Below are 27819 nucleotides of genomic sequence, written 5' to 3' on the forward strand. Positions count from 1 at the left end.
AGAAAGTGCGTTTTAGAACGATTACTGGGGTCGAGCGAGCGAAAGAGATTATGCGGGCTGTACACAATTGTTGTTTTAATCCGCAGAGCAAAGAGATTTAGCAAAAGAACCCACGGTTTTCTCCTTTAGCAGCCATATTGTATGGACAATTGGTGGAAAAAGCAGTAGGCTATTTTAGCAGCAAAACTCACTTTCAAGAAGAGCCTTGCCAAGACTTTGAGAAAGTTTATTTTCAACTCACTGGCGGTGGGATTCCGTTCTATAGCCAGCTGTCCAGCTGGTTGAGGAATTTCACAGATTGGGGATCGTATTTTAAATATAGATTACTATATATATATATATATATATATATATATATATAATTTTTTAAAAACTTGTTTTATTAACAGTCGGCAAGATGAAGGACCGATTGGAACAACTCAAAGCTGTAAGTGGGTCTGGGATATATCACACAGAGGCACTTTTCACAGAGCTAGACAGATATTATTACCTCATGTGTAGTGCAAATTACAAATGGTCTATGCAAAAAACGAGTGTCTATAATTCAACACAACTATGTTTTACCTCATTATTGGTCTTATTCGGTAGTGTACAAGCTATTCACCATCCTATCCGAAGGCCTGTAGTTGACTGACGCTATTTGATTACAAATTGAGTCGCCTTAATTTACAATTGAAGAGATGGCCTACATGAGAGACGATACAAAGATAATAGTTTATGTTAAGGTTGTATGACTTGGATATGTTTTTGCGGTGTGTCTGTTGGGGACATTTTTGTGTTCTCTGTGGCAGTAAGACCGTGGGGGTTGGGTTTGAGGACAAGGTAACGGGACCACAGGTGTCATATGCATTGTGTCCTTGCGCGCTCCATGGATTAGAAAATGTGGGAGAAAGGTGCAACTGCATCCCGCAATTCGGGGCGTTCCTGCATGAGGTCATTCATGCATCTGCAGGAACCCCTCTTTATACTTCTATTGGTAAATGACTCCAGTACATAGGCAGGGGCGCTACAGTACAGTAGAAGGCGTTAATGCACCATAATGTTGGATGCCAACTGCCCATAAACCCCACAGAAGAAGAGGCGGGGTTGACAATGGTAGCTAGCTATAGATGGTACACACCGGTAGTGTCCTTTGCCTCTGCCTATTGGCCACTGTTTTCCCACAGTTATGTTAACGATGGTGAGGGCAGGAGGGAGCGAAGGACACTGTGTGCTAGCTTAGCCAGCTAGTCCTAAGGAGGACTTCGGTACACATCAGGCGGGAGGTGTGGGCGACACGTGTGCTAGCTAACTAGCAAGCTAGCTAGCACACAGTGTCGCTAGCACATGGTGTCGCCTCCCGCCTGCTGTGTACCGGAGTAGCTAGCGGTTTTCTCCAGTACACTGAAGGCGGCGGTGACACCGTGTGCTAGTTAGCTAACTAGCAAGCTAGCTAGTTAGCACACGGTGTCGCTCCCGCCTGCTGTGCTAGCAGGAGGTGGGGGCGAACAGTGTGCAGATGCAGGAATACCCACATGTAGGAACGCCCTGAATTGCGGGCTGCAGTTGCACACTATTGGAATGTGGTGTCAAGTGACCTAGCTGCTTTTAGCAATACTACTATTTACATACTAGTGTTGCTGGGAATTAGCTTGCATAAAAACAGAATAGTCTGCCGGAAGCCAGAAGTAAAATTATATTTCAACTTACTCTGTCGATTGTCTGTAAGCTTGGTCCTTATGCAGGAGGGGTTTTGAAAAAAACAACATCTAATGGAATAAACATAATTTCCTATCAACACTAGTGTGTAAATACTAGCGTTGCTAAAAGCAGCTACAAGTGACCAGATTGACCCCATTGTCAATTGATTTCTAATTTGGGTGGACATTTGGTGCTTTTAGCAACGCTGGTGTATTTACATAAACTAGCACTGCTTTTAATTGTATTAGGTTGCACAAAAACAGTCAGTGGGAAGCCAGAAGTTAAATACAATTCCATTTTAACTTATTGTGCCGGTGGGCAGGACAGTTGGTCATTATGACAGGGAATTTGAGACAAAATATCTAAAGGATTGTATTATTAAACAGACTTTCCAAACGTAGGTCTGCCATATAACCATTTTCTCTCTGCTTACCTCATTCCAAAATAAAAGTCCTGCACATGCGCCATATGTGGACACAAAAATGAATAACTTACGGGGGACTTTTATTTTGACATGAGGTAAGAAGATAGGAAGTTGGTCTACAACTGACCCACATTTGGAAAGTCGGTTAAATAATATGATCCTTTAGATATTTTGTCTAAACATACCAGCGTTGCTAAAAGCACCTAGGCGGACACAGTTGTAGGCTATTTAATTCCCACATCTGTTTAAACATCTGTCTCCTGTAATTAAACTGCAGGTGTAACTGACACCTATACTAATTAACAATCAGTAGCGTAATGCAAGGCCTATAATGGTGAGATTGGTGACTGTTCTACATCTCCGATCCCTTTCCACTCTAGGTCTTTTGTATGTCTACTCCTCTCTTGGAGTAGACCCACTAGCCTCGAACCTGTATTGGGTATTTTAAGACTCTCTCTCTCAATAGCCTAGTTTCTAACACAAAAAAAACCAGGATGCTCTGTCCTGTTGAACAATGTAAGCTTCCCCTTTGGGTGAGGCACTGCTGCTGATCCACTCCAGCTGCGTCAGGATCTGTTACCATGGCCACCCCTTACTGTTGGCCAAATATTTGCCATGTTTGTCAATTGCTGCACCGAGGCATTGGTAATTTCGCAGGTACAATGGGTTTCTACTGGGAAGTAAAGTGAAAATGGTGTGGCAGTTTGTTTAGGGATGTGTTTTTTACATAAAGCAAGACTCTGAGGAGGCAGTAGTAGACCTCTGAAGGGTTTTCTCTCTCTGCTGGTTTCCTTAAAATGTTTAACTTGATGGGGCTGTATTGTTGTTCGTGCTCATGCTCGGCACATAATCAGGTCACCTGACTGGTGATGTAGACAGGAGAACAGACTACAACAGGAAATAGGAGATAATGTCTCTGGACACCATATTATATTCAGTCTGGTCTCTTCAGTCTGGTCCCCCAAGCCATAAGACTGCTGAACAATTAATCAAATGGCCACCCGGACTATTTACATAGATAAAAATAGACTTTTTATATCTTTAACATCAATGATTTAAAAAACGCGTAAACAAAATAAAAATCATATTTGCATATACAATCAGTGGCCAGTTTTAGGTACATCACCACGTTAACGAAAATGATTCACTCCTACAGACAGTGAGTCACGTGGCCGTGGCTTGCTATATAAAGCAGGCATCAAGGCATTCAGTTACTGTGCAAAAATAGTGACCTAAGCGACTGAGTGTGGTATGATCGTCGGTGCCAAGCGTGCCGGTTCCAGTATCTCAGAAACGTCCGGCCTCCTGGGCTTTTCACACACGACTGTGTCTAGGATTTACTGTGAATGGTGTGAAAAACATCCAGTCAGCCGCAGTCCTGTGGGCGAAAACAGATAGTTGATTAAAGAGGTCGAAGGAGAATGGCAAGAATCGTGCAAGCTAACAGGTGGGCCACAAATGGGCAAATAAGGGCGCAGTACAACAGTGGTATAGAATGGCTTCTCGGAACGCACAATTCGTTTGCCCTTGTCACGGATGGGCTATTGCAGAAGACGACCACACCGGGTTCCACTTCTATCAGCTAAAGACAAGAAGGAGCAGCTCCAGTGGGCATCTATCAGCTAAAGACAAGAAGGAGCAGCTCCAGTGGGCACACGATAACAACACTGGACAATTGAGGAGTGGAAAAACGCTGCCTGGTCTGATAAATCCCGGTTCCTGTTGCATCATGTTGATGGCAGAGTCAGGATTTGGTGTAAGCAGCATGAGTCCATGGGCCCCATCCTGCCTCGTGTTAACGGTACAGGCTGGTGGCGGTGGTGTAATGGTGTGGGGGAATGTTTTCCTGGCACACGTTAGCTCCCATAATACCAGTTGAGCAATGTTTGAACGCCACACCTTGTAGAATCCATGCACTGAAGAATTCAGGCTGTTCTGGAGGCAAAGGGGGGTCCGACCCGGTACTAGATGGGTGTACCTAATAAACTGGCCACTGAGTGTGTTGTAGTTTAGACCCTACTTTAAATAATCTGAGGTTTTTGCGTTGTGCCCGCCATCGGTTGAGACACATGCTCTTGAATACAGGGTGGGTGTCATTTCAATCATAGAAATATACACTGAACAAAAATATAAATGCAACATGCAACAATTTCAAAGATGTTACTGAGTTACAGTTCATATAAGGAAATCAGTCAATTGAAATAAATTCATTAGGCCCTAATCTATGGATTTCACATGACTGGGAATACACTTAAAATAAAAAGTAGGGGTGTGGATCAGAAAACCAGTCAGTATCTGGTGTGACCACCATTTGCCTCATGCAGCACGACACATCTCCTTCGCATTGAGTTGATCAGGCTGATGATTGTGGCCTGTGGAATGTTGTCCCACTCCTCTTCAATGGCTGTGCGAAGTTTCTGGATATTGGCTGGAACTGGAACACGCTGTCGTACAAGTCAATCCAGAGCATCCCAAACATGCTCAATGGGTGACATGTCTGGTGAGTATGCACACCATGGAAGAACTGGGACATTTTAGGCTTCCAGGAATTGTGTACAGATCCTTGCAACATGGGGCCGTGCATGATCATGCTGAAACATGAGGTGATGGCGGTGGATGAATGGCACGACAATGGGCCTCAGGATCTCGCCACGGTACCTCTTTGCATTGAAATTGCCAACGATAAAATGCAATTGTGTTCGTTGTCCGTAGCTAATGCCTGCCCATACAATAACCCCACCGCCACCATGGGGCACCCGCTTCACAACGTTGATATCAGCAAACCGCTCGCCCACGCGACGCCACACACGCTGTCCTACATCTGCCTGGTACAGTTGAAACCCAGGATTCATCCGTGAAGAGCACACTTCTCCAGCGTGCCAGTGGCCATTGAAGGTGAGCATATGCCCACTGAAGTCGGTTATGACACCGAACTGCAGTCAGGTCAAGACACTGGTGAGCATGCAGATGATATTCCCTGAGACGGTTTCTGACAGTTTGCAGAAATTCTTTGGTTGTGCAAACCCACAGTTTCATCAGCTGTCTGGGTGGCTGGTCTCAGACGATCCCGCAGGTGAAGACTGATGTGGAGGTCCTGGGCTGGCGTGTCTGGCAAGCCCCGACATCCTAGGAAGGGAAACATAGGAAATCCTTTTGTTTACTTGTCCCTATGCAATACCATGGACATATACAGTTAAAGTCAGAAGTTTACATAGCTCTTAGCCAAATACATTTAAACTCAGTTTTTCTGACATTTAATCCTAGTAAAAATTCCCTGTCTTAGGTCAGTTAGGATCACCACTTTATTTTAAGAATGTGAAATGTCAGAATAATAGTAGAGAGAATTATTTATTTCAGCTTTTATTTCTTTCATCACATTCCCAGTGGGTCAGAAGTTTACATACACTCAATTAGTATTTGGTAGCATTGCCTTTAAAATTCTTTAACTTGGGTCAAACGTTTCGGGTAGCCTTCCACAAGCTTCCCACAATAAATTGGGTGAATTTTGGCCCATTCCTTCTGACAGAGCTGGTGTAACTGAGTCAGGTTAGTAGGCCTCCTTGCACGCACACACCTTTTCAGGTCAGGGCTTTGTGATGGCTACTCCAATACCTTGACTTTGTTGCCACAACTTTGGAAGTATGCTTGGGGTCATTGTCCATTTGGAAGACCCATTTGCGACCAAGCTTTAACTTCCTGACTGATGTCATGAGATGTTACTTCAATATATCCACATAATTTTCCTTCCTCATGATGCCATCTATTTTGTGAAGTGCACCAGTCCCTCCTGCAGCAAAGCACCCCAACAGCATGATGCTGCCACCCCAGTGCTTCACGGTTGGGATGGTGTTCTTCGGCTTGCAAGCCACCCCCCTTTTTCCTCCAAACATAACGATGGTCATTATGGCCAAACAGTTATATTTTTGTTTCATCAGACCAGAGGACATTTCTCCAAAAAGTAAGATCTTTGTCCCCATGTGCAGTTGCAAACCGTAGTCTGGCTTTTTTATGGCGGTTATGGAGCAGTGGCTTCTTCCTTGCTGAGCGGCCTTTCAGGTTATGTCGATATAGGACTTGTTTTACAGTGGATATAGATACTTTTGTACCTGTTTCCTCCAGCAACTTCACAAGGTCCTTTGCTGTTGTTCTGGGATTGATTTGCACTTTTCGCACCAAAGTATGTTCATCTCTAGGAGACAGAACACATCTCCTTCCTGAGCGATATGACGGCTGCGTGGTCCCATGGTGTTTATACTTGCGTACTATTGTTTGTACAGATGAACGAGGTACCTTCAGGCGTTTGGAAATTGCTCCCAAGGATGAACCAGACTTGTGGAGGTCTACAATTTATTTCTGAGGTGTTGGCTGATTTCTTTGGATTTTCCCATGATGTCAAGCAAAGAGGCACTGAGTTTGAAGGTAGGCCTTGAAATACATCCACATGTACACCTCCAATTGACTCAAATGATGTCAATTAGCCTATCAGAAGCTTCTAAAGCCATGACATCATTTTCTGTAATTTTCCAAGCTGTTTAAAGGCACAGTCAACTTAGTGTATGTAAACTTCTGACCCACTGGAATTGTGATACAGTGAATTATAAGTGAAATTATCTGTCTGTAAACAATTGTTGGAAAAATTACTTGTCATGCACAAAGTAGATGTCCTAACTGACTTGCCAAAACTATAGTTTGTTAAAAAGAAATTTGTGGAGTGGTTGAAAAACGAGTTTTAATGACTCCAAACTAAGTGTATGTAAACTTCTGACTTCAACTGTACATTGCATGATTTATGAATGGCAAAGAGATATAGGAGATCAACTTTAAGTCATTTCGACACCTTTTATAAACTAGTCAACACTTGCTGTTCAGTTGTCAATCAAAGCATCGTAAATAGCCTACTATGTGCCAGGACTCCACGTGGCTGGCTATGTGAAACACGCGAAACAAAATAAATGAATGTGCCAGAAAACACTAATTAGGCTAAATCATAGATTTCTACGCATAGTAACCACTTACATTACATGGGACGTGCAAATTCACGAGCATAATTCTCTCTCCTTCCTCTGTGTAAAGAGATCCGACTGCAACCAACCACAGCACGCACAAATTGTACCGGGATGCGGGACAGACAGCAGACTACCTTTTCCTGTCATCACTCACTTTGTGACTGACAGGCACCTATCCTATCAATAGAAGATGCATATCGTTCATTCTAGTGGGAGAGGGCTCGACGGACTACCGAATTGAAACTTTTAAATGAAAAGTAGCTTAGTTAATATGAAGGGGAAAAATTTGCCGGCTGAAAATGAGTCTGTAACCGGCTGATGAGCCGGCGTTAATGGAAAACCCTGAGCTCTTGGAGAAGAAGCGCTGATCCCAAATCAGTTGTTATGGATAGTGTCATCTAATCAGAGCCCCTGTCTCACATAAATGTGATCTGTTTGTCTGTAAAGTCTTTCACTGCCTTAATGTACTAGACTCTAGATCCAGGAAGAGGATTTGGTTGAGATTAAGCGGAATTACCATGTGAGGACCAATGAAACGGCTCCATTATGAAGACCCTATAGATCGAGGACCAATCAAACATCAGCATCTTAAGCACATAGGTCTATAGATTAAGGATCAGTGAAGGAGCACCATTGTAAAGACTGTTTAGTTATTACCCTGTTATAGGGGAAATATGCAACTAGACATGTCTCAAGTTACTTATGCAGAATCAGAATCCTCTCAAAGGCAAGTGGAGTCATAAATCACAAGATGAGTTAGCTAAATTTATGAGCCTGATTGAGAATGTCCTATAACAGACAGATGACTAAAGAGAGGGAGGGAGACACTCCCTTGTAACCGTGTGCTCTTAGTGTTTAAACTGACACTATTCATCACAACCCCCTCTCTCCCTCGTTTTTGCTGAATAAGAGACTGAGTGAGAACACATGAAGGAAAAGAGTGCATAGTATTCTCACTGCCGCAGCATTACCACTGTCTAAGAGCGTGAGAGACTGTTTGTGTGTGTGTCTGTGTCTAACTAGGCATGTGAAGGTGTCATAAGTGTATGTCTGTACATGTATAGAGCTTTTGCCAGGGTAAATCATGAGTGAATCGTTATATCCACCTTTCTCTCATTGTAAAAAAGATCCTGGTGAATTTAATTCCCCACCAAAAATCCTTATCTTGGGAGCACTGTCCTTTCCAGTTATATGATTTAAAAATTGACTATATTTGGTGTGTGTCAGACCTGTATGCAGTGTGACTGACAGGGGAATCAGCTGACTCCGAGACCTTAAACTCAGTTGATGCATTTGTGGAATGAGTGAGCAAGGGGAAGGGGGAGGGAGGGACTGGCAATGAGGAGGAAAACAAGAGGTAGCCCATCTCCTTGTCTTGACTTTGATCTGGCTGTTTGACAAGGAAAGTAAAGCACTCAGACTTTGGACTCTCGGTCATACAGTAGCACTCTAAGACAAACACTGACGTTCACTTTGACAGTACAACAGTATAACTGTTAGCTGAGGGGAAAAAAATACAATTAATATGCAGAGGTGTAGACCGAATTTTGCAATGGCAAAGTTGACTCTTTAAAGGTAAAAGAGGAGACTTGAGCTTCCAGGCTACAGGTAGCTAGCCATGTCAAAATGAAAAGGCTAATAGCACCAGATGCTAAAAAGTATGGTATTATAGCCCTAGTGGCTAACAGCGGCTGAAAGCATGGTGGTTAAAGAGCAAATTACTAAAAATCAGGTTTCATCAAAGGCAAAGGCCTATAGAGCAAAAGCTAATAGCAAGTGATGCTTCCTGAATCACAAGCCTATATAGTCATTCTGAATTACATTTACATGCATCATAACAGATGTTGGTTGACATGAAACGGATAACCCTTTCAATTGAACAATGAGAACACTGAGAGGACTTGAGACTGCTGCTACTTTGTAATATTGTGTGGTACAGAGTAGTGTAGCACGGTGTACTGGTACCACGGTAATATCACAGTACCAAAACGTCATGATACTTATGAAACAAACATTTTAGAATACCGTCCTACCGTTTCATATGATACTACCGACTTCTTCAGCCCTACGGATCTAAAGAACCTGCTGGCGCCTGTTCTAAAATGTTTATAAAGTCTCTTTTGTTTATAAATTCAGGAGTTTAAGCAACTAGTCTCTTGTATGCGCAGGTCCAATAATATCCACTTCACTTTCACGCACATATCAGGTGTGGCATCTGTAATCAGCCAGCCGCATCCCTTACCAGCCCTCACTCAACTGCTTCTACGAATCTATTCCTCAATCAGTTAAAAAAATATAATTTAGCCGTGATGGCGAGCGGGAATGCAGACCCAGACCTTGATGAGTCTTCTGTTCTGTTTTTAGATTTGTACATTTGTTACATTGGGGCAGTGTGACACTCTGGCTCCGGGACTTTTGTATTTGAGCCAGGGTGTATTTGTTTTGTTGGGTTTTGTTGTGGGGTTTTGTTGTATAGGGTGTATTCGTTTGGTTGTGTTTTGGGTGAGTTATTTGTAGTGTCGTGTGACTCCCAATCGGAGGTAACGAGTGTCAGCTGTCGGCTCGTTATCTCTGATTGGGAGCCATATTTAAACTGTTTGTGTTCTCATGTGGGTTGTGGGTTTTTGTTCCGTTTCGGTCAGTGTACCGTGGACTTCATTGAGTCGTCTTTTGTTTTGTAGTTCGATAACGTTTAATTAATAAAGTCATGTTTCTTGGACACGCTGCGCCTTGGTCATACTTAGACGACATAGACGACCGTGACAGGCAGCGAGCAATGTTGTTACATTGTATCATTTCATCGCCTGTTGTAACCCAGAAAACAGACCAGTCAGAGTAGACTGCAAGTTCACTGTCATGTAGCCTCTTAGTGTCAGAGAGTGGAAAATGGAGCACTGCTTCGCGACAAGCATGCTTGCAGCTTTACAGCAAAGAAAATGGCTAGTCTCTAGCCTAAATGGTTAAAACAATATTACTGGAGATGCTTTTTTTCTTTCTATCGGCATTCGCGCGCATTTTATATAATTTTATAAACCATGTCGCGGGCTGTTTTAAACTAATCCCGGGTTGCAAATTATTGGTTTGATAACAAACAATGTTGCTCAGTCATGTTACCTACAGTTGAAGTCGGAAGTTTACATACACCTTAGCCAAATACATTTAAACTCAGTTTTTTACAATTCCTGACATTTAATCATAGTAAAAATTCCCTGTTTTAGGTCAGTTAGGATCACCACTTTATTTTAAGAATGTGAAATGTCAGAATAATAGTAGAGAGAGTGATTTATTTCAGCTTTTATTTCTTTCATCGCATTCCCAGTGGGTCAGAAGTTTACATACACTCAATTAGTATTTGGTAGCATTGCCTTTAAATTGTTTAACTTGGGTCAAACGTTTCGGGTAGCCTTCCACAAGCTTCCCACAATAAGTTGGGTGAATTTTGGCCCATTCCTCCTGACAGAGCTGGTGTAACTGAGTCGGGTTTGTAGGCCTCCTTGCTCGCACACGCTTTTTCAGTTCTGCCCACAATAGGGTTGAGGTCAGGGCTTTGTGATGGCCACTCCAATACCTTGACTTTGTTGTCCTTAAGCCATTTTGCCACAACTTTGGAAGTATGCTTGGGGTCATTGTCCATTTGGAAGACCCATTTGCGACCAAGCTTTAACTTCCTGACTGATGTCTTGAGATGTTGCTTCAATATATCCACATAATTTTCTTTCCTCGTGATCCCATCTATTTTGTGAAGTGCACCAGCAAAGCACCCCCACAGCATGATGCTGCCACCCCCGTGCTTCACGGTTGGGACGTTGTTCTTCGGCTTGCAAGCAACCACTTTTTCCTCCAAACATAACGATGGTCATTATGGCCAAACAGTTCTATTTTTGTTTCATCAGACCAGAGGACATTTCTCCAAAAAGTACGATCTTTGTCCCCATATGCAGTTGCAAACCGTAGACTGGCTTTTTTATCAATCCTTCTCCCTCCAATCTCCTGATTCTGCCTCCTCAACCCTCCTCTCCTCCCTTTCTGCCTCCTTTGACTCTCTATGTCCCCTATCCTCCCGGCCGGCTCGGTCCTCCCCTCCAGCTCTGTGGCTTGATGACTCATTGCGAGCTCACAGAACAGGGCTCCGGGCAGCCGAGCGGAAATGGAGGAAAACTAGACTCCCTGCGGACCTGGCATCTTTTCACTCCCTCCTCTCTACATTTTCTTCATCTGTTTCTGCTGCTAAGGCCACTTTCTACCACTCTAAATTCCAAGCATCTGCCTCTAACCCTAGGAAGCTCTTTGCCACCTTCTCCTCCCTGCTGAATCCTCCTCCCTCTCCGATCCTCAAATGACACTGCTGGTCCTGCTCACACTGCCCTACCCTATGCTTTGACTTCTTTCTCTCTCAGAATGACCTTCTTGATCCAAACCAGTCAGGTTTCAAGACTGGTCATTCAACTGAGACTGCTCTTCTCTGTGTCACGGAGGCTCTCCTCACTGCTAAAGCTAACTCTCTCTCCTCTGCTCTTGTCCTTCTAGACCTGTCTGCTGCCTTTGATACTGTGAACCATCAGATCCTCCTCGCCACCCTCTCCGAGCTGGGCATCTTCGGCGCGGCTCACTCTTGGATTGCGTCCTACCTGACCGGTCGCTCCTACCAAGTGTCGTGGCGAAGCTGTCTCCGCACCACGTGCTCTCACCACTGGTGTCCCCCAGGGCTCAGTTCTAGGCCCTCTCCTATTCTCGCTATACACCAAGTCACTTGGCTCTGTCATATCCTCACATGGCCTCTCCTATCATTGCTACGCAGACGACACAAAACTAATCTTCTCCTTTCCCCCTTCTGATAACCAGGTGGTGAATCGCATCTCTGCATGTCTGGCAGACATATCAGTATGGATAACGGATCACCACCTCAAGCTGAACCTTGGCAAGACGGAGCTGCTCTTCCTCCCGGGGAAGGACTGCCCGTTCCATGATCTCGCCATCACAGTTGACAACTCCGTTGTGTCCTCCTCCCAGAGTGTGAAGAGCCTTGGCGTGACCCTGGACAACACCCTGTCATTCTCCGCTAACATCAAGGCAGTGACACGACCCTGCCTTACACAGGAAGCGGCACAGGTCCTAATCCAGGCACTTGTCATCTCCTGTCTGGATTACTGCAACTCGCTGTTGGCTGGGCTCCCTGCCTGTGCCATTAAACCCCTACAACTCATCCAGAATGCCGCAGCCCGTCTGGTGTTCAACCTTCCCAAGTTCTCTCACCTCACCCTGCTCCTCCACACACTCCACTGGCTTCCAGTTGAAGCTCGCATCTGCTACAAGACCATGGTGCTTGCCTACGGAGCTGTGAGGGGAACGGCACCTCCGTACCTTCAGGCTCTGATCAGTCCCTACACCCAAACGAGGGCATTGCGTTCATCCACCTCTGGCCTGCTGGCTCCCCTACCTCTGCGGAAGCACAGTTCCCGCTCAGCCCAGTCAAAACTGTTCGCTGCTCTGGCACCCCAATGGTGGAACAAGCTCCCTCACGACGCCAGGACAGCGGAGTCACTCACCACCTTCCGGAGACATTTGAAACCCCACCTCTTTAAGGAATACCTGGGATAGGATAAAGTAATCCTTCTACCCCACCCCACCCCCCCCAAAAAAAATGGTAAAGTGGTTATCCCACTGGCTATAAGGTGAATGCACCAATTTGTAAGTCGCTCTGGATAAGAGCGTCTGCTAAATGACGTAAATGTAAATGTTTATGGCTGTTTTGGAGCAGTGGCTTCTTCCTTGCTGAGCGGCCTTTCAGGTTATGTCGATATAGGACTTGTTTTATTGTGGATATAGATACTCCAGCATCTTCACAAGGTCCTTTGCTGTTGTTCTGGGATTGATTTGCACTTTTCGCACCAAAGTACGTTCATCTCTAGGAGACAGAACGCGTCTCCTTCCTGAGCGGTATGACTGCTGCGTGGTCCCATGGTGCTTATACTTGCGTACTATTGTTTGTACAGATGAACGTGGTACCTTCAGGCGTTTGGAAATTGCTCGCAAGGATGAACCACACTTGCGGAGGTCTACCATTTTCTTTCTGAGTTCTTGGCTGATTTCTTTTGATTTTCCCATGATGTCAAGCAAAGAGGCACTGCGTTTGAAGGTAGGCCTTGAAATACATCCACAGGTACACCTCCAATTGACTCAAATTATGTCAATTAGCCTATCAGAAGCTTCTAAAGCCATGACATCATTTTCTGGAATTTTTCAAGCTGTTTAAAGGCACAGTCAACTTAGTGTATGTAAACTTCTGACCCACTGGAATTGTGATACAATGAAATAATGTCTGTAAACAATTGTTGGAAAAATTACTTGTGTCATGCACAAAGTAGATGTCCTAACCGACTTGCCAAAACTATAGTTTGTTAACAAGAAATTTGTGAAGTGGTTGAAAAACAAGGTTTTTAATGACTCCAACCTAAGTGTATGGAAACTTCTGACTTCAACTGTAGCTAGTGAACAGTAGGTTTAGGCAAATTTGATTGGCGTGCCCACTGGAGACGCTTCTTGTTTTTTTCAACTGATAGGAGTGGAACCCAGTGTAGTTGTCTGCTGCAATCGTCCATCCGTGACAAGGATCGATGAGTTGTGTATTCCGAGATGCCGTTCTGCACACCATTGTTGTACTCGTTTTGCCCATAATAACGTTCAATCGAACAGTAACTGAATGGCTCAATGCCTGTCTGCCTGCTTTATATAGCAAGCCACGGCCATGTGACTCACTGGCTGTAGGAGAGAACCATTTTCATGAATGGGTGGTGTACCTAATAAACTGTCCGGTGAATGTGTGTGTATATACACTACCGTTCAAAAGTTTGGGGTCACATAGAAATGTCCTTGTTTTCGAAAGAAAAGCAATTGTTAATGTTGTAAATGGCTATTGTAGCTGGAAACGGCTGATTTTTAATGGAATATCTACATAGGCGTACAGAGGCCCATTATTAGCAACCATCAGTCCTGTGTTCCAATGGCACGTTGTGTTTGCTAATCCAAGTTTATCATTTTAAAAGGCTAATTGATCATTAGAAAACCCTTTTGCAATTATGTTAGCACAGCTGATAACTGTTGTGCTGATTAAAGAAGCAATAAAACTGGCCTTCTTGAGACTAGTTGAGTATCTGGAACATCAGCAATTGTGGGTTCGATTACAGACTCAAAATGGTCAGAAACAAAACTTTCTTTTGAAACTCGTCAGTCTATTCTTGTTCTGAGAAATTAAGGCTATTCCATGCGAGAAATTGCCAAGAAACTGAAGATCTTGTACAACGCTGTGTACTACTCCCTTCACAGAACAGCACAAACTGGCTCTAACCAGAATAGAAAGGAGTGGGAGGCCCCGGTGCACAACTGAGTAAGAGGACAAATACATTAGTGTCTAGTTTGAGAAACAGACGCCTCACAGGTCCTCAACTGGCAGCTTCATCAAATAGTACCCGCAAAACACCAGTCTCAACGTCAACAGTGAAGAGGCGACTCCGGGATGCTGACCTTCTAGGCACAGTTGCAAAGAAAAAGCCATATCTCAGACTGGCCAATAAAAAGAAAATATTAAGATGGGCCAGAGAACACAGACACTGGACAGAGGAAGATTGGAAAAAAAGTGTTATGGACAGACAAATCGAAGTTTGAGGTGTTCGGATCACAAAGAAGAACATTTGTGAGACGCAGACCAAATGAAAAGATGCTGGAGGCGTGCTTGATGCCATCTGTCAAGCATGGTGGAGGCAATGTGATGGTCTGGGGGTGCTTGGTGGTGGTTAAGTGGGAGATTTGTACAGGGTAAAAGGGATCTTGAAGAAGGAAGGCTATCACTCAATTTTGCAACGCCATGCCGTACCCTGTGGACGGTGCTTGATTGGAGCCAATTTCCTCCTACAACAGGACAATGACCCAAAGCACAGCTCCAAACTATGCAATAACTATTTATGGAAGAAGCAGTCAGCTGGTATTCTGTCTATAATGGAGTGGCCAGCACAGTCACCGGATCTCAATCCTATTGAGCTATTGTGAGAGCAGCTTGACCGTATGGTACGTAAGATGTGTCCATCAAGCCAATCCAACTTGTGGGGGGTGCTTCAGGAAGCATGGGATGAAATCTCTTCAGATTACCTCAACAAATTGACAACTAGAATGCCAAAGGTCTGCAAGGCTGTAATTGCTGCAAATGGAGGATTCTTTGACGAAAGCAAAGTTTGAAGTACACAATTATTATTTATATTAAAAATCATTATTTCTAACCTTGTCAATGACTATATTTCCTATGTATTTTGCTATATTTCATATTCAAACTCATTTCATGTATATTCAAATCAAATCAAATTTTATTTGTCACATACACGTGTTTAGCAGATGTTATTGCGGTTGTAGCGAAATGCTTGTGCTTCTAGCTCCGACAGTGCAGTAATATCTAACAATTTCACAACATATACCCAATACACACACAAATCTAGTAAGGAATGGAATTTAAGAATATATACATATATGGACAAGCAATGACAGAGCGGCATGGACTAAGATACAGTAGAATATTATAGAATAGAATGCAGTATATACATATGAGATGAGTAGTGCAAGATATGTAAACATTATTAAAGTGACTAGTGTTCCATTTCTTAAAGTTGCCAGTGATTTCAATAGGCAGCAGCAGTCTCTAATGTGCTAGTGATGGCTATTTAACAGTCTGATGGCCTTGAGATAGAAGCTGTTTTTCAGTCTCTCGGTCCCAGCTTTGATGCACCTAGACTGACCTCGCCTTCTGGATGATAGCTGGGTGAACAGGCAGTGGCTCGGGTGGTTGATGTCTTTGATGATCTTTTTGGCCTTCCTGTGTCATCGGGTGCTGTAGGTGTCTTGGAGGGCGGGTAGTTTGCCCCCGTTAATGCGTTCGGCAGACCGGACCACCCTCTGGAGAGCCCTGCGGTTACAGGCGGTGCAGTTGCCGTACCAGGCGGTGATACAGCCCAACAGGATGCTCTCAATTGTGCACCTGTAAAAGTTTGAGGGATTTAGGTGCCAAGCTAAATTTCTTCAGCCTCCTGAGGTTGAAGAGGCTCTGTTGTGCCTTCTTCACCACACTGTCTGGGTGGGTGGACCATTTCAGTTTGTCAGTGATGTGTACACCAAGGAACTTGAAGCTTTCCACCTTCTCCACTGCGGTCCCGTCGATGTGGATAGTGGGGTGCACCCTCTGCTGTTTCCTGAAGTACACGATCATCTCCTTTGTTTTGTTGACGTTGAGTGAGAGGTTATTTTCCTGGCACCACACTCCCAGAGCCCTCACCTCCTCCCTGTAGGCGGTCTCGTCATCGTTGGTAATCAAGCCTTCTACTGTTGTCTGCAGACCTGATGATTGAGTTGGAGGCGTGCTTGGCCACGCAGTCATGGGTGAACAGGGAGTAGAGGAGGGGGCTGAGCACGCACCCTTGTGGGGCCCCAGTGTTGAGGATCAGTGAAGTGGAGATGTTTCCTACCTTCACCACCTGGGGGTGGCCCGTCAGGAAGTCCAAGACCCAGTTGCACAGGGCGGGGTTCAGACCCAGGGCCTCGAGCTTAATGATGAGTTTGGAGGGTACTATAGTGTTGAATGCTGAGCTATAGTCAATGAACAGCATTCTTACATAGGTGTTCCTCTTGTCCAGATGGGATAGGGCAGTGTGCAGTGTGATGGCGATTGCATCGTCTGTGGATCTATTGGGGCGGTAAGCAAATTGAAGTGGGTCTAGGGTGACAGGTAACGTAGAGGTGATATGATCATTGACTAGTCTCTCAAAGCACTTCATGATGACAGAGGTGAGTACTACGGGGCGATAGTCATTTAGTTCAGTTACCTTTGCTTTCTTGGGTACAGGAACAATGGTGGCCATCTTGAAGCATGTGGGAACAGCAGACTGGAAAAGGGAGACATTGAATATGTCCGTAAACACACCAGGCAGCTGGTCTGCACATGCTCTGAGGACGCGGCTAGGGATGTCGTCTGTGCTGGCAGCCTTGCGGGGGTTCACATGCTTAAATGTCTTCATGGAAAACAAGGACATTTCTAAGTGACCCCAAACTTTTGAACAGTAGTGTGTGTGTGTGTATACAGTTGAAGTCGTAAGTTTACATACACTTAGGTTGGAGTCATTAAAACTCGTTTTTCAACCACTCCACAAATTTCTTGTTAACAAACTATAGTTTTGGCAAGTCGGTTAGGACATCTACTTTGTGCATGACACAAGTAATTTTTCCAACAGTTGTTTACAGACAGATTATTGCACTTATAATTCACTGTATCAAAATTCCAGTGGGTCAGACGTTTACATACACTAAGGTAACTCTGCCTTTAAACAGCTTGTAAAATTCCAGAAAATGATGGCATGGCTTTAGAAGCTTCTGATAGGCTAATTGACATCATTTGAGTCAATTGGAGGTGTACCTGTGGATGTATTTCAAGGCCTACCTTCAAACTCGGTGCCTCTTTGCTTGACATCATGGGGAAAATCAAAAGAAATCAGCCAAGACCTCAGAAAGACAATGGTAGACCTCCACAAGTCTGGTTCATCCTTGGGAGCAATTTCCAAATGCCTGAAGGTACCACGTTCATCTGTACAAACAATAGTACGCAAGTATAAACACCATGGGACCACGCAGCCGTCATATCGCTCAGCAAGGAGATGCGTTCTGTCTCCTAGAGATGAACGTACTTTGTTGCGAAAAGTGCAAATCAATCCCAGAACAATGGCAAAGGCCTTGTGAAGATGCTGGAGGAAACGGGTACAAAAGTATCTATATCCACAGTAATTCACCCAACTTATTGTGGGAAGCTTGTGGAAGGCTACCCGAAACGTTTGAACCAAGTTAAACAATTTAAAGGCAGTCCTACCAAATACTAATTGAGTGTATGTAAACTTCTGACCCACTGGGAATGTGTTGAAATGAAATAAATAAAAGCTGAAATAAATCATTCTCTATTATTCTGACATTTCACATTCTTAAAATAAAGTGGTGATCCTAACTGAACTAAGATAGGGAATTTTTACTAGGATTAAATGTCAGGAATTGTGAAAAACTGAGTTTAAATCTATTTGGCTAAGGTGTATGTAAACTTCCGACTTCAACTATATATATATATATATATATATATATATATATATATATATTACTGTTCAAAAGTTTTAGAACACCTACTCATTCAAGGGTTTTTCTTTATTTTGACTATTTTTTACATTGTAGATTAATAGGGAAGACATCAAAACTATGACATAACACATATGGAATCATGTAGTAACCAAAAAAGTGTTGAACAAATCAAAATGTATTTTATGTTTGAGATTCTTCAAATAGCCACCCTTTGCCTTGATGACAGCTTTGCACACTCTTCGCATTCTCTCAACCAGCTTCATGAGGTAGTCACCTGGAATGCATTTCAATTAACAGGTGTGCCGTCTTAAAAGTTAATTTCTTTCCTTCTTAATGCGTTTCAGCCAATCAGTTGTATTGTGACAAGATGGGGGGAGTTACCAGCCTCAGAAATTGCAGCCCAAATAAATGCTTCAGAGTTCAGGTAACAGACACGCCTGTTCCCCACCTGTTCAGAGGGGACTGTGTGAATCAGGCCCTCATGGTCGAATTGCTGCAAAGAAACCACTACTAAAGGATACCAATAAGAAGAAGAGACTTGCTTGGGCCAAGAAACACGAGCAATGGACATTAGACCGGTGTAAATTTATCCTTTGGTCTGGATTCCAAATTTTAGATTTTTGGTTCCAACCACCGTGTCTTTGTGAGACGCGGTGTGGGTGAACAGATGATCTCTGCATGTGTATTTCCCACCGTAAAGCATGGAGGAGGAGGTGTTATGGTTTGGGGGTGCTTTGCTGGTGATGCTGTCTGTGATTTATTTAGAATTCAAGGCACACTTAACCAGCATGGCTACCACAGCATTCTGCAGCGATACGCCATCCCATCTGGTTTGGGCTTAGCGGGACTATCAATGGTTTTTCAACAGGACAATGACCCAACACACCTCCAGGATGTGTAAGGGCTATTTGACCAAGAAGGAGAGTGATGGAGTGCTGCATCAGATGACCTAGCCTCCGCAATCCCCCGACCTCAACCAAATTGAGATGGTTTGGGATGAGTCGGACCGCAGAGTGAAGGAAAAGCAGCCAACAAGTGCTCAGCATATGTTGGAACTCCTTCAAGACTGTTGGAAAAACATTCCAGGTGAGCTGGTTGACAGTGTGTGCAACGCTGTCATCAAGGCAAAGGGTGGCTAGTTGAAGAATCTCAAATATATAATATATTTTGATTTGTTTAACACTTTTTTGGTTACTACATGATTCCATATGTTTTATTTCATAGTTTTGATGTCTTCACTATTATTCCCCCCCCCCCACAGGCCAGCTGAGGCATGGTGGTGTTACGTCTGTTTACTCCTTTATCTGATGTCTATTCATGCAGGAGACGTCAGCTAAGAGCTGGTTCTGTTCCCTTCTCAGTGTCAATATCACCAAGCCTTGTGGTCTCTGTACTTAGGCTGCTGTACGTTCTCTATTTACAGTTATGACGTCAGTGTGCATATGCGGTTGATCCACTTTGTTGTTTGAATACAGTACGTACACTACTCATGCTGCCTTCTGCTTTTCCTCATAGACATGCGACAATGACGATGAGGAAGTGGAAATTGCTATTGACAATGCAGCTTTTATGGATGAGTTCTTCTCTCAGGTGAGTTTGTTTTTGCAACTGACTGTGTGTGTGTGTGTGTGTGTGTGTGTGTGTGTGTGTGTAATTGTATTTTTTCACTCTTTCAGATCGAGGATATCAGGAACAGTATTGATAAGATTGATGAGAATGTGTGTGAAGTCAAGAAGCTCTACTCAGTCATCCTGTCTGCCCCCACATCAGACCAGAGTAAAACATACTGCCTCTGCTACTCTCTCTGTCCCCCCCATCCCTTCCTCATCTCTGTCTTTGCTACCTGTTACTGTCAGCGTGTCTTTTCATTTGTGTTTTTTCCTCCAGAAACGCAGGATGACTTGGAGGCTGTCACCAATGACATCAAGAAGATGGCTAACAACGCCCGCAACAAACTCAAAAGTGAGAACCTCACACACGATACAACACAGACTAAATGCTGATTGGTTAATTCCGGTATGGGTGACTACTGATTGGTGAAACATGTTGATTGGTTCTCAGCCATCGAGAGGAATCTGGAGTCTGAGGAAGAGGAGAGGATTTCAGCTGACATGCGGATACGCAAATCACAGGTTAGCCTCCGAAAGTTCTCCCCAAACCCTTTACGTAACCCTGTGCCTAACCGTCAATGTTACCATAGAAATGAATAACTATTGGATTGTTATGGCTTGTGGCCCTGTCTGTTTCCTGTCCTCCCAGCATGCAGTGCTGTCCAGGAAGTTTGTGAACGTGATGACTAAGTACAATGAGGCCCAGGTGGACTTCAGGGAGAGGAGTAAAGGACGCATCCAGAGACAGCTAGAGATCAGTGAGTTACACACAGTCTTACACGCAGTTTTATATAAACAGAAGTGGATCATAACCTTATGTATGAACAAAAATTATCCTCTGTTTCTCAGCTGGCAAAGCCACGACAGACGAGGAGCTTGAAGAGATGTTAGAGGGTGGAAACTCGGCCGTCTTCACTTCAGGGGTAAGAAATAGTTTGTGTGGGTGTGTGTGCGTGTGTGTACTAACCGTCTCCCTTCTGTAGATCATGGACTCTGGGATCTCCAAGCAGGCTCTCAGTGAGATCGAGGCGCGACACAAAGACATTGTGCGTCTGGAGAGCAGTATCAAAGAGCTGCACGACATGTTCGTAGACATCGCCATGCTGGTGGAGAGCCAGGTACACTCCTCCTCCTCTGTCTCATCCATCTATTCAGTCATCCATCCATCTATTATTTCAGATCTCTATCCTACATTTTAACCCTACTGGGTCTAACTTTCTATTCTGTTCACTCCCTTCCCCCCTCCTTCTGCTCTGCGTTCCTCCTCTGTCCATCTGTCTCTCCCTCCATCACTCATTCATCTTCAGTAAGAGTCTCCATTCTTAGTAAGAGTCACATTTGACTTAGCCCCATTGGAATCGACACAACCCCATACTGTATAGTCACCACAACTACATATAATCTATGTAACCACATGTATCTTGTTGGTTATCCTATGCTGTCTGAGGGGTAGTCGTGTGCGAGGTAAGCATCTTACTTCTTCCTAACATATTCCTCTTTGTGGTGTCGTTTTTGTATTTGATGCAATCAGTTACCATGGAGTCTGTAGAATAGATACTCCTGCTTTCTTATTGTTGCTTTTTTTTCTATGTCTGTATACTCACTGTGTGTGTGTTTATCTTTCAGGGTGACATTGTAAACAATATAGAAGCTCAAGTGTGTAAAGCGCAGGATCATATAACAGTGGCTAAGACTGAGACCAAAAAAGCCATCAGGTACCAGAGCAAAGCACGCAAGGTACTGCACTCCATCCAACACTGTCTACCAACACCCGGATACGAATCAACTAAACCCATTTACTAACTACCTTAACCTAAATCTACTGTGCTACAATCCCTGTTTCTAGGAAGCTTCTGTACAGTATGCAGCAATTTCTGAAACTCATCAACATTTTCACATACTTTCACATTGAAATACCACACACTCTAAGGACTGTATACACTCCCCTCACACACTGTTGATCACGCACACACCACTGTAACACAATCTACGTTTGTCTTCTTTTCTGCTTTTCTCTGCTCCCGTCTCGCTCTTTCTCTCACTTCCTCTGCATATCTCTTTCCTGCAATGTCCCGCCCTCTGCCAGGGCGGAATGATTGACAGGATTGAGAGCAACATGGACCAATCGGTGGGCTTCGTGGAGCGGGAGGTAGCTGACACTAAGAAAGCCGCCAAGTTTCAGCAGGAGGCCCGTCGTGTCAGTGGCTATAGAAAGGCCCAAGTCCCACCTCCTGGCCCCTCCTCCTGCTCCGTTGACCAGCCTCTATTGGCCTGGCACCCTGGTACCCAACAATCCCCATCCCAAACCTTGAACCCTCCTCCAGATATGGACCAATACCCCCCGACAGAGGACACACACACACACACACACAACCTCTCACACATCTCTGGTCTTTCTCCTTCTCTCTCTTCATTTTCCGCGTCCTTTCTAGCTGTACAGCATTTTTGCCTTTCAATGGTAACTACAGTTGTTCCCCATCACTTGATTTGGTGATTGACTGTAGTTTTACATGTTTTAGAGCGATTTATGGTCACTTTATGTAACATTTTGCTCTGAGTCATGCATGCATGTGTGTTTTAGGATGTTAAAAAATGTTTGAAGAGAGATGTGTTTCTGTTGTTGCTTTGTCCTTTACAAATTAGTTATAAAGGTGTTGTCCACAATAAATGGTCTTCATAGCAGACACTTAATTGTTCCCCACAGAAAATTGTGATAATAGTGGCAGTTCTGATTATCGTGCTGGCCATAGTGGCTCTGATTATTGGGTTGTCGGTGGGATTGAAGGAGAGATGAGAGGTGTGCAAAAAAGAGTTGTGTAAAGGGTGAGTAAAGCTGGAGGAACTCTGGAGTGTCACAGTGGGTGTAGTGGGATCTAGAACTTTGGCCACGGTTTACATTTTCCTTGCCCTCGGCTGTGTGTGTGTGTGTGTGTGTGTGTGTGTGTGTGTGTTAAGGTACTAAAATGTATAGGTGTTCATGCTCCTTGGTCTGTTTGTACTATCTATGGGTACTGCATGTCTTATCAGGAGTTCCTGCTAAGCATACCACAAGTGCACTTGTTGCCCATGGTAAGGGCTGGGTCCATAGAAATTGCATTATTTAGCTCTATGGCCTGGTCACTGATTGGCACTGTGTGTGTGTGTGTGTGTCAGTCTCTCAATGGTGTCTTTGGGCTGTGTGGGATTGTATATGTGGGTCTCAGTTTCTCATTGGGGTCTTTGGGCTCTGTAGTGTGTCCTGTTTGACTATAACAGTGATGATGATTCACTGTGTTGAGATGGGTGGGATCTTGATTTGCTGTCAATCACTGACTCGTATCGGCCAATAGAAGTTCTGCATACTCTGCATCAAAGAGCCTCCATTGGTCAGAATGGCCTGATGATGGCTGACAGTGCATGATATTCCCGCCCATCATGTTAAGAGCTTCATTTCCCTCCGTACCTCTGTCTATCACCACCTCATTTGTTACCGTAAATACTGATGTATTTGTTCTCCCCTTTTTTCTCCCCCTCTGTAGAAGAAAATAATTATAGCAGTGGTCTGTGCTGTGCTCGCTCTCCTCATCCTCGCCATCATCCTATCACAGACAGTAGGGTAATAGATGGACCACGTCCCCCAACCAACCTCACCCTCTTCATTCATCTTCATCATCACTCAATCTTGCCCTCCTCCAGCTGTAAAGCCAAAGAGGGGGATGAAGACTCAACCTATCCCTCCTCTTGCCCTTGGACACTCCCCCTCTTACTGTACCAATTGAAAAAGGCCCAGCCAGTGGGACTTCCTAGTTGGAGCAGGCTGGTGTCCCCCTTGAAGTGGCTGAGAGGATGAGCAACAGGTGGGAGAGAAACAAGGGGACCAAAGCTGAGACTGGTTATTAGCATCTGATAAAGCTAAAAAAAAAAGGGAATCTGAAGAAGTGGAAATCTTTACCCTCACACACAACTAAATGGACACCATGCAACATTTCATTGACATTCTCTGAACTGCTCTCTATTAATCCAATAATGTCAATAATTTGATTGATCTTGATCCACACTGAAGGGAATCTGACACTCCTCTCCCCGTAACAAAAACCTCCATCTACTTAATGTACCCCTACCACCACCCTTGCCTTATTGTCTTGCCATTATGACCCTCCAAGCTGAAAAGTAGCCATCCACAGCCTCCTCCAGCCCACAGAGGAATGGTGCGTTGTTTAACTCACCTATGATTCTTGTATGGGGAGAGGAGTGTCAGTATGAAAATGTATGCACTCACTAACTGTAAGTCGCTCTGGATAAGAGCGTCTGCTAAAATGACTAAAAAAATAAAAAAATAAAAAATTTATTGAGGAGGGACACCAGTGGATTTCACTTCAGTCTATGTGAAGGCAATGACTCTGTGCATGTTTGATGCCACTTGAATTGTGTTCTTTTTTTACTCCTAAAGCACACCTTACCTCTGAGCGTTTGGGAGAGATCTTAGTCTAACATCTGATTTGCTTCTTAAGCCGTCCTTTACAATCTGTCCAATCAAATTAATTTCATGCACCCCACACCTCAGACGCTGTAGCCATTGACGAGGCCCTAAATGAAATGTGACATTGAGGGTCTGGAAATTTCAAGCTGAACATTTTTTAAATAGTTTTTAAATGTATTTTAAATGTAATCTTCACTGTAGTATTATGGTGGATTCCAGAGATTTTAATGAAGGAATAAAATATTTTGTTTTTTAATGGTTTGGTTGAGACTGCTTTGTTTTCCTAAATTGTTTTGTGGTTCATGCTGCTGAAATCTGCACGTCTGAATGAGTGTGTGAATATGTGTTAGTGTGGCTGGTGTGAGTGAATCTTGTTTGACTGTAAGTGCACGTGATTCTCTGAAGAAATGTGTATTTATGGTGATAAGTAATTATCAATCTGCTGTATTGTAATACAGAAATTGGCTAATGAGATCTCTTATGGCAATGACTGCAGCACCTAGAGCAGGGATTCTCAACTAGAATTAGCCGTGGGACGTTTTTTTTTCTTGAGTGGATGGTCAGGGGGCCAAAACATAATTATAAATAATTTGTAGACTGCAAATTGACCACAAGAAGCCCAAACATGGTTTTTATCTCAGAGAACTTTGGCCAAATTTGGCCAGTGGGCTGCTAGTTGGTGAACCCTGACCTAGAGTCTGGGTTAAAGGTACTGAAGTAAAGAGCAGGTACAGTGGGGAAAAAAAGTATTTAGTCAGCCACCAATTGTGCAAGTTCTCCCACTTAAAAAGATGAGAGAGGCCTGTAATTTTCATCATAGGTACACGTCAACTATGACAGACAAATTGAGATTTTTCTTTCCAGAAAAACAAAAATGGAAAATAAGTATTTGGTCACCTACAAACAAGCAAGATTTCTGGCTCTCACAGACCTGTAACTTCTTCTTTAAGAGGCTCCTCTGTCCTCCACTCGTTACCTGTATTAATGGCACCTCTTTGAACTTGTTATCAGTATAAAAGACACCTGTCCACAACCTCAAACAGTCACACTCCAAACTCCACTATGGCCAAGACCAAAGAGCTGTCAAAGGACACCAGAAACAAAATTGTAGACCTGCACCAGGCTGGGAAGACTGAATCTGCAATAGGTAAGCAGCTTGGTTTGAAGAAATCAACTGTGGGAGCAATTATTAGGAAATGGAAGACATACAAGACCACTGATAATCCCCCTCGATCTGGGGCTCCACGCAAGATCTCACCCCGTGGGGTCAAAATGATCACAAGAACGGTGAGCAAGAATCCCAGAACCACACGGGGGGACCTAGTGAATGACCTGCAGAGAGCTGGGACCAAAGTAACAAAGCCTACCATCAGTAACACACTACGCCGCCAGGGACTCAAATCCTGCAGTGCCAGACCTGTCCCCCTGCTTAAGCCAGTACATGTCCAGGCCCGTCTGAAGTTTGCTAGAGTGCATTTGGATGATCCAGAAGAGGATTAGGAGAATGTCATATGGTCAGATGAAACCAAAATAGAACTTTTTGGTAAAAACTCAACTCGTCGTGTTTGGAGGACAAAGAATGCTGAGTTGCATCCAAAGAACACCATACCTACTGTGAAGCATGGGGGTGGAAACATCATGCTTTGGGGCTGTTTTTCTGCAAAGGGACCAGGACGACTGATCCGTGTAAAGGAAAGAATGAATGGGGCCATGTATCGTGAGATTTTGAGTGAAAACCTCCTTCCATCAGCAAGGGCATTGAAGATGAAACGTGGCTGGGTCTTTCAGCATGACAATGATCCCAAACACACCGCCCGGGCAACGAAGGAGTGGCTTCGTAAGAAGCATTTTAAGGTCCTGGAGTGGCCTAGCCAGTCTCCAGATCTCAACCCCATAGAAAATCTTTGGAGGGGAGTTGAAAGTCCGTGTTGCCCAGCGACAGCCCCAAAACATCACTGCTCTAGAGGAGATCTGCATGGAGGAATGGGCCAAAATACCAGCAACAGTGTGTGAAAACCTTGTGAAGACTTACAGAAAACGTTTGACCTGTGTCATTGCCAACAAAGGGTATATAACAAAGTATTGAGAAACTTTTGTTATTGACCAAATACTTATTTTCCACCATAATTTGCAAATAAATTCATTAAAAATCCTACAATGTGATTTTCTGGATTTTTTTTTCTCATTTTGTCTGTCATAATTGACGTGTACCTATGATGAAAATTACAGGCCTCTCTCATCTTTTTAAGTGGGAGAACATGCACAATTGGTGGCTGACTAAATACTTTTTTCCCCCACTGTATGTCTCTCGCTCTCTCACTCAAACAGGCCATACTGACCCAGACACACACCCTCCCCTCTGACCCTGCTCTCCCCTGTTAACATGGTCCTTCCATTGTTGGTATGGCATCCTCCTATGGGATGGCCAGAAAATGGGTTACTGTCTGTGCTTCCATTGGAGTTTTGATGAGATGTTTACAGTCCTATCTACCTCGTTTTGTAGAGATAATGTCTATTACTGATGATCAAATTTCACATTTGCTAAATGATATACTGTAGGTTGTTGTATTTAATTAATCAGTTAAATACTGTAAGTGTTTTTGATTTATTCAAATAGGGACCAGCAATCCAGTAAATGTTCTGTTACATTTTAACTGTCCTATGATGGGCTCCTGTCCTCCTTTTTCATTTCTCACTTATTTTGCTCTGCTGTCCTTTTGAATATGCAGAAGAAGATGATGATCACATTGTGCTGTGCCATTATCGGGATCGTTGGGTTTTCCTATTTGTATAGTTTTTTCTCGTAGAGGTTTAAAAAGGACACACGCGGTTATCCATCTAGCACCATTTAGATTATGGCCCACTTGATTATCAATGGCTAACTGTTTCCTCTTTTTTTTCATTCTCTTTTTCCTCTCCCTTTCTTTCAGATGAACAGAAGAATGGCCTCAGTTTCCCATAGAACCTTTTTGACTGGTGTCCGTCTCTTCCTTATTACAAAAAAAGACACTTAAAAATAACCTTTGACTACTTATCTCAGCCTCCCGTGCTCCCTGACCTGGTTCTCTCTGTCCTCTTGCTGTTTGAAGTGTTGGAAAATGTCATTGTTTTTTAAATGTATATTTATTTAGCGCACTGCTTCAATTTCTCATTCAGATGACATAGGTTCAGTGTGATTTTCCATCCTAGGACTGTTATGAAAATCTTGTGGACCTATGGACTGAGATTGGCGCCCCCTGGCAATGACAGTAGGGTGTTGTAGGAGTATCATCTGTATGCAAAATACAGTACCAGTCAATGTTTGGACACACCTACTCATTCAAGGCACAATTAACCAGCATGGCTACCACAGCATTCTGCAGCTATACGCCATCCCATCTGGTTTGCGCTTAGTGGGACTATCATTTGTTTTTCAACAGGACAATGACCCAAAACACACCTCCAGGCTGTGTAAGGGCTATTTGACCAAGAAGGAGAGTGATGGAGTGC

At 43.8% G+C, this 27819-nt stretch overlaps 1 protein-coding gene across 5 annotated transcripts; it reads left to right on the plus strand.

The window, feature by feature from the left end:
• On the plus strand, nucleotides 1-27681 carry LOC121542367 (syntaxin-3-like). Of its 5 annotated transcripts, none has more exons than XR_005995894.2 (10): nucleotides 1-427; nucleotides 19777-19851; nucleotides 19938-20037; nucleotides 20149-20223; nucleotides 20323-20393; nucleotides 20521-20629; nucleotides 20721-20794; nucleotides 20855-20989; nucleotides 21179-21335; nucleotides 21498-21608. XR_005995894.2 is itself a non-coding variant. In XM_041851780.2 (10 exons), the coding sequence occupies exons 1-10, from the start codon at nucleotides 398-400 to the stop codon at nucleotides 27342-27344; spliced, it is 864 nt and encodes a 287-aa protein (XP_041707714.1). In that variant the 5' UTR covers nucleotides 1-397; the 3' UTR covers nucleotides 27345-27681. The 5 variants fall into 5 exon arrangements, 3 of the variants coding, with proteins under 3 accessions (XP_041707714.1, XP_041707721.1, XP_041707706.1); XM_041851780.2 differs by lacking the exon at nucleotides 21179-21335 and adding an exon at nucleotides 27261-27681; XM_041851787.2 differs by lacking the exon at nucleotides 21179-21335 and adding an exon at nucleotides 23390-24586.
• The last annotated feature ends 138 nt before the right edge of the window (nucleotides 27682-27819 follow it).

The sequence above is a fragment of the Coregonus clupeaformis genome, chromosome 3, assembly GCF_020615455.1.
Source record: "Coregonus clupeaformis isolate EN_2021a chromosome 3, ASM2061545v1, whole genome shotgun sequence".
NCBI lineage: Eukaryota > Metazoa > Chordata > Actinopteri > Salmoniformes > Salmonidae > Coregonus > Coregonus clupeaformis.